At 47.1% G+C, this 7,568-nt stretch overlaps 1 protein-coding gene across 1 annotated transcript in view; it reads right to left on the bottom strand.

The window, feature by feature from the left end:
• Pm20d1 (peptidase M20 domain containing 1) overlaps positions 1 to 6,560 on the bottom strand; it is a 22,075-nt gene extending 15,515 nt beyond the window's left edge. Inside the window, exons 1-6 of the mRNA XM_028764736.1 lie at positions 6,390 to 6,560; positions 4,983 to 5,069; positions 2,418 to 2,650; positions 1,942 to 2,028; positions 1,326 to 1,459; positions 937 to 1,056 (exon numbers count right to left, since the gene is read on the bottom strand). Coding sequence (XP_028620569.1) covers positions 937 to 1,056; positions 1,326 to 1,459; positions 1,942 to 2,028; positions 2,418 to 2,650; positions 4,983 to 5,069; positions 6,390 to 6,558 — 830 coding nt within the window. The 5' untranslated portion in view covers positions 6,559 to 6,560. The remainder of the gene's footprint in view (positions 1 to 936; positions 1,057 to 1,325; positions 1,460 to 1,941; positions 2,029 to 2,417; positions 2,651 to 4,982; positions 5,070 to 6,389) is intronic.
• Between the last annotated feature and the right edge of the window lie 1,008 nt (positions 6,561 to 7,568).

The raw sequence follows: 7,568 nt of genomic DNA, 5'->3' as shown, positions 1-7,568 counted from the left end.
CTCTCCCTCTCTCTCTGGCTAAATTCCCTGACACAAAGCCTTGATAAATGGTGGCTATTCATTCACTCTCTGATGAACACAGCTCTCTCTGGTTAGGGTTAACTATTGTTGTGATGAAACACCCTGATCAAAAGCAATTTGGGGAGGAAAGAGTTAATCTGGCTTACACTTCCACATCACTGTCCATCATTGAAGGAAATCAGGATAGGAAGGCAAACGGGGCAGGAACCTGGAGGCAGGAGCTGATACAGAGACCATGGAGGGGTGCTGCTTACTAGCTTGCTTTACATGGCTTGCTCAGTCTGCTTTCTTATAGCACCCAGGAGCACCAGCCCAGCCAGGGGTAATACCACCCCAAATTGGGGGGAGGGGGTCTTCTCACATCAACCACTAATTAAGAAAATGTCCTACTGGTTTTGATACAACTGGCTCTTATGGAGGCACTTTCTCAACTGAGGCTTCCTCCTCTCCAGTGTCTCTAGCTTGTGGCAAATTGAGCAAACTAGACAGCACACTTTCTTTTTACTTTGCTAAGAGAACTTAGACACAGGTAATGTTGCTCTTGCAAACCCTGATTCTTCATCCATAGTCAGTGCCCCTTATTTATCTTGGTCCTCTTGCCAGAACAACAGGAGAATTTAGACAGCTTTACTGTTCACTGCCAACTGCTTGGCTAGGCTCTGGCCTACCAGGCTAAGGGCTTTGGCTTGGTTTTTGTCTACTGGCTCCTGCATGCCCTCTAGTTGTACTGATAGATTTTTTTGATCCCAGGACTGTTTTTGGTATTGGTGGCTTTGTTCCGCCTGTAGCCTGCACCTCTTTTCCCCAGACCAACTTTAGGGCAGGAAACACAGGCTGGCTCTTCAGTCTCAGAGTGGGAAAGTGCCTGGTCTTCCATCCAAGGCCGTGCTGGGAGCAGAGCCAGGAGCTGCTTACCGGCTGAGAGCGGCAGAAAGGATGCCAATGCTTGTCTCCTTTGGGGGAGCTGAAGAGTGGCCTGGAGTCATGTTTACTTGCAGCAAGAGGTCAAGGGCACCCTTCTCGGTGACTGAAATCCTGTGGGAGAGGATCTGAAGTGAGTCCTCAGACCGTCTCCCCGCCGAGTTATCCGAAGACCCACAGGTCCACCTGTATGAAGGTCTGGTGGTCTGGGAAGTCAGCTTCTTTGCTGCTTTGGAAAAAAAAATCAAGAAGCAGCCCAGGACGTGATGAAAAGGAGAGGGAGTGGTACGACAGATACCTGAGTGTGCCTTACAGATGGCAGGCTGGATTTACCTCAGAGTGGTAACTCTTCAAAGGGTGGAGGGTGGGGATGCTCCACTTACATGGCAACCGGCTTCTTGAGGTTCGGAATGAAGTCTTCCAAGATAAAGCTCCCTTCATCTACAAGGAAGGCTAGCTGGACACCTCTTGCCTGTAAGATTGCTGAGATCTGCTGAGCGCCCTTTGTCCCAGACACCTGTAGACAGGAGACCCAAAGCCAGAGTCTTTCTCAGCCAGAAACAGACATATAGACAGCGAACGCAGATTCACTTGTCACTCCAGAACCTTCCTTCCTAGTCTTACTATGTGGGGCAGGGCCTGAGATGGTTGCAGAACTGTTCAGTGTGAGAGTCTTTCTGGGCCCTACTAATGTCAGAAATGAAACTGGGACCTAGAAAGTGGATCAGTCATCCAGGTTTAAAGCCAGTGGCATCACTGCAAAGAAAATACTCAGCCCTTTTTCTTTTGTACTTAGGTTTCCTGGGGTAGAACTGCCAGGTTCTCTGTTTGCTTTAGATATTAGCAAGAGTTTTATTCTGGCACACAGACACACAGAGAAACTGGCAAATGGCTACAACATTTCATGGAACCCCTGCAGCTGATGGGCATACTGGATCAGGGTAAAGCACCCCGCCTCCAGAAGGGGCCCCGAGACAGGTACTGTGTAAGGCGGCTTACCTCCTCATCATGGCCCAAAGCTATGAAGAAAGATCTTTTGGGGCTGTAGTTTCTAATCAGCAGGAGCTCCAAAGCCTGCAGAATCGCCTAGGATTCAGAAGAAGAGGAACGCTCACTGTCTAAGTTGGGTGTCAGAGGCATTCCACGGGATGGTGGAACTAAGATCTGATAGACTGGCTTTCAAGAGAACCAATTCAGGTGATCAGAGCTCTGTAGAAACCCCCCACCCAAGAAAAGCATCTGTTTATCAAGGTCTACTGAAAGGGCCCCTGTGCAGGGGGTCATCTTCCCCCAATTCCTATGTGATTGAGAAATCAAGGTTCAGAAAAATGGTGTAAAAAACTGGTAACTACCATCCATGCCTCCTACCACCAATTCTTTCAACACAACTTCCTTCCTCACCCACACCAGCTGAATTCTCCCATCCCGATTTACCCCTGGGCCCTAAGTCAGACAGTAAGCATAGCAGTCCAGACCATCACAGAGTTTTTGTTGTCCAGTGTGCCTCGGCCATGGATGAAGCCATTGCGCTCCAGGCCTGAGAATGGGGGCACCTCCCATCCTTCTTCAGAAGCAGGAACCACATCAAAGTGTGCCATCAGCATGTAGGGCTGCAAACTGGGGTCTGAGCCTTGGACGGCGAACAGGTAGCTATACTTTCCCACGACTTCATGTTGGACAAGGCTGCTGTGGAACACTCTAGGAAAGGCTTGAGGAGGAGGGATGAGAAGCAAGGAAGAAGTAAGCAAGACTGGGCCACAAGGTGGTTTCCTTCTGTTTCCCTACCATTTCCTGTTCCCAAGTCTTTTCTTCTTTCTCTCTGTATTTTTTTTGAATGACTGCCCCTTAGAGATCTAAATTCTGATCTGTCTATTCAATTTCTAAAATTCCTCTTCCATATATGTGCATATATTTTAATATATATGTATATAATGTATTATATATGTATATATATGCATATATATGCAATAAACTGTACACACACACACACACATTCCTTCCAGAATCAAACCCTTCCTATTTTAATATGCTATTTAAAACTGTACCATTAAATATTAGGGTTGGAGAGATGGCTCAGAGGTTAAGAGTATTAGTTGCTCTTGTAGAGGACCCAGGTTCAGTTCCCAGCATCCATATGGTGACCCACAACCATCTGTAAATCCAGTTCCAGGGAATCTGATGCCCTCCTTTAGCCTCTGAAGAGTGTGTGCATACATAGTGCATAGACAAACATGCAGGCAAAACACATACACACAAACTACGGGTAATAACTCAAGATCTGACTCATTCTAGCCCAACATGCTATCAGACAACAGCTTTGCAGATGAGGGTTGTGTTAAATATGAATGTAATAGTTTCTAATATCCAAATTACTCAGAGGTAAACATGATCACTATGTACAAAATTCTAAGATCTTTTTCTTTTGGGAAAACTTCATGGGCATGTGCCTGCAGTCCCAGGACTCAGGAAGCCAAGGAAAGAGGACCTTAGTTGAAGGCTAGATGGAGCCACACAATAATACCCTGCCCCCAAAACAGAACAGATGGGGGTGGGGCAGACAGAGAGACAGAGACATGTGCAAGTGTCTTAGGGTTACTGTTGCTATGATGAAACACTGTGAACAAAGCAAAATGGAGGAGGAAAGGGTTTAATTGGCTCACATTTCTTTTACCACTGTTCATTATTGAAGGAAGTCAGGACAGGAACTCCAAAAGGGTCAAAACCTGGAGGCAGGAGCTGATGCAGAGGCCATGGAGGAGTGCTGCTTACTGGCTTGCTCAGCCTGCTTTCTGATAGAATCCAGGACTAGCAGCTGAGGAGTGGCACCACCCACAATGGACTTGGCCCTCTCCCATCAATCACTAAGAAAAATGCCCCAAAGGCTTGTCTACAGCCCAATCTTACGGAGCATTTTCTTGAGGCTCTCGTCTCTTCATGACTTTAGCTTGTGTCAAGTTGACATTAAACTATCCAGCACAGCAAGTTTTTAGGTTTATGTTTTGTTTTGGGACAGTCTCTCACCACAAAGTCTAGAAATCCATGATCCTCCTGCCTCAGCCTTCCAAGTTCTGGGATTACAGGTGTGAGCCACTATGTCTAGCTTCTTTTTAATATTTTCAATCAAAGATTGATTGTATCCACATGTATAAAACCCATGGGTATGGACAGTTGTGTTTAATATTTTTCATTTATTATTGTTACTTATTTTAAAAAATGTTTGCTTTGCCTGATTGTATGTCGGCGTACCATGTGTGTGCCTAGTGCTCTCGAAGAGTGGAAGAGGTGTTGGATCCCCCGGAACTGGAGGTACAGGTGCGGTGAGTCACCATGTGGATGCTGGGAATTGAACCCAGGTAAGTACTATTAACCACCGAGCCATCATCTTTCCAGCACCTGTACTACGCATGCTTTAATTGGCCATTTGTGTAGTGATGAATATGTGGGTTGTTTCCATTTTAGGCTATTAGAAATGATGGTGTAACGAAGAAAGAAAAGAGCATTTCCACTCTGTGTTTTGTGGAGATACAAACTGCTCTGTCCAGCCATGTTCTGTATGCAGGTACGGATGCTCTCAGGGCACATTATTCACATTGCTGGCAGGCCTTAGGAACGTGTTAATAACTACTGTAAAAGGAGCCCACTAGGTGGAGCACCTGAAAGCCGTATGAATGTATACGGTAGTCAGGGTGGAAATGCTGGGACAGAGTTCTAGACATTTGCACAAGAGAGTGAATGAATCCCGCGTGTCACCTGTTAATGACAGAGTTCATTAACTGATACATATTTAGGGAAAAGGTTGGCGAATCAAACTCCCAACCCACAGTTCCCAGTTCTTAGTTCTTCAAAGGCTAATGTATAGTCCTCACCTTGCCCTCCACTGTGTAATGTTTGGATTCACCCTTTTATATGTTCTATGTACAAAGTAAAAGGCAACCCCAGAGAAGGTGACTGTCTTCTATTAATGACAAAATATATTTCCTTATTGCTTGTCAAGGAGAAAGTCTCCAATGTATGTCTGCCACCCTTAGTTTGTAGCTGACCTTTGCGGATATATTCTCCAAACTCAGCAAGGGCTGTGGTGTTGGATTCCTCATGGCTGAAAGACACTGTGGGAATCTGGATGGCACCTGTTGGGATTTAGCAGTCAGAGATGGAGGATTAAAGTTGATAAAGGTTTTCGTGTTTCTGATAAAAAGTCTGAAACCAGAGCTGAATGTGGTGGTGACAGCTGTAAACCCAGTACCTTGGAGGAGCAGGAAACTGTCCCAAATAGAAGATGAAACCAAAACCAAAAAGGAGGAGGAGGAGGAGGAGGAAGAAAAGGGGGAGGAGGAAGAAGAGGAGGAGGAAGAGAAGAAGAAAGTATAAGAAAAAGAAAGAAAGAGAGAGAGAGGCAGAGAGAGAGAGAAAGAAAGAAAGAAAGAAAGAAAGAAAGAGAAAGATAGATAGATAGATAGATAGATAGATAGATAGATAGATAGATAGATGGATGGATGGATGATGGTAACCCACCAGCTTGCAGAGGGCTATTTGCGCAATACTCTGGGAAAACTATTCCCAGGCATCTCACTCCACTATATGCACAATTCATCTCCCACTGTGGGTTAACATTTGGTCCCTGTGTCGGCCTGCATATGTTTGTGAAGGCAGTTTATTAACCCACTACTTAATGAACAGAAAAGAGAAGTTGAGCCCAGTGTCACAAGGCATCCCACGAGCCTACACAAATGTTCTTTTCTCCTGAAAGACCAATGAGTTAGTTGCCTTGTTAAACCCTCATTTTTTAGGGGAGAACTGGTTACATATTACACCCCAGGAATAATTCTCTTTAGAACCAGCGAGTACTACTGACTCCAAAATGTTATCTAGAGCTTAGTCCTTGCCGGAGCCCCAGGGAAGATCATTTAATGAAGCTAATAAGTTTTGTTTTAAGGCACCGTAGGGATTTAAAAGGTTAAAAGATAGCCGAGCAGTGGTGGCGCACGCCTTTAATCCCAGCACTTGGGAAGCAGAGGCAGGCGGATTTCTGAGTTCGAGGCCAGCCTGGTCTACAGAGTGAGTTCCAGGACAGCCAGGACTACACAGAGGAAACCCTGTCTCGAAAAAAACAAAACAACAACAACAACAACAACAAAAAGGTTAAAAGATTTAGAGTTGAAAGTACTACAAATACTTGTCGGAGGCTGGCGAGGGTAGGGTGGGTGTCAACAATGTTGAGAGGAGGGAAGCTGAAGCCTCCAGGCTAGGCAAGGGAGTATCGACGCCAGTGGCGTTAGACCAGGGCAAGGTGTCCCAAACGCGTGCGGGAACGCTGGCTGGGCCCATCTGATGTGTGGCGGGTGGCACTCCAGTCAGAGCAGCGAGTAGTCCCTCTGCAGAGGGAGACAGCCTCAGGCTGACTGGAGACTGAGGGACTCACGTCTGAGCACAAGGGGGCGGAGGTTCACCTTTCAGCGCCTCTTTCATAGCGACGCGCTCCTCCTCGCTGAACTGGGAAGGGATCCGCGACGGCCCCGGATTTTCCCTGCTCCAAGGGCCAGTGGATCCGGACACGGTAGCGTAAAAGAAAAGGAACGCAGCTGCCCAGGCGGGCAAGCCAACAAGTGGCTCAGCCATGTCTCTCCTGAGGCACCGCCAGTCAGGTTGGAGTTTGGACTTAAAAGCCTAAAGCCTGACTCGCTGCTGACCAATCATCGATTGGCCTGGATAGCAGCCGACCAATCAATAGAGCGACCCGCCCTTGCGATACTGCCCTCTAGGCAAAGGTCCGGACTAGCCAGCTCTTGTTCTGGCATTTACTGTATGAGAGCCAAAGGGTGTGTGTGTGTGTGTGTGTGTGAACTCGGTGGGTTACGGCTTTAATTTCATCGTAAACTACAACAGAGTGTCTGTTGATAGGTAGTGTTTTGACATACCAGCTCCGGAGAGTTTGTTCCTGTCTTGAACCTTTTCTTAGCATGCTAATGTGTCCTTGTGTCCTCCTGGGGGCGGGGGGTGAATAGAAATATGTAAGCAGTAGGCGGTGGGGAACTGGGAGTAGCCACTAAAAAGTCCCAGACGCCAGGGAAACAAGAGAACTCGGCGGGGATGAAATACCCAACAAAGGGGAGATAGAACCTGTAGAGACCACCTCCAGTAGGTAGGTATGGCCCCTAGTTGAGGGTTGGGGCAGCTCACCCATCTCAAAAATTTTAATCCAGATTGTTCCTGTCTAAAGGAAACGCAGGGACAAAAATTGGAGTAGAGACTGAAGGAAAGGCCATCCAGGGACCTCCCCACCTAGGGATCGATCCATCCATCCATCCCATCTGCAGACACAAAACCCTGACACTATCGCTGATGTCAAGAAGTGCTTGCTGACAGCAGCCTGGTATAGCTGTCCCCTGAGAGGCTGTGCCAACACCTGACTAATACAGATGGAGGTACTCACAGCCAACCATCAGACTGAGCCCGGGGACCCCAGTGGAAGAGTCAGGGGAAGGACTGAAGGAGCTGAAGGGATTGCAACCTTATGGGAAGAACAACAGTATCAACTAACCGGATCTCCCAGAGCTCCCAGAGACTAAACCACCAACCACATAGTACACATGGACGGGTCCATGGCTCCAGCTACTTGTGTAGCAGAG

The sequence above is a fragment of the Grammomys surdaster genome, unplaced genomic scaffold, assembly GCF_004785775.1.
Source record: "Grammomys surdaster isolate TR1022 unplaced genomic scaffold, NIH_TR_1.0 145, whole genome shotgun sequence".
Taxonomy (NCBI): domain Eukaryota; kingdom Metazoa; phylum Chordata; class Mammalia; order Rodentia; family Muridae; genus Grammomys; species Grammomys surdaster.
This window is presented reverse-complemented; position numbering and strand designations above follow the sequence as displayed.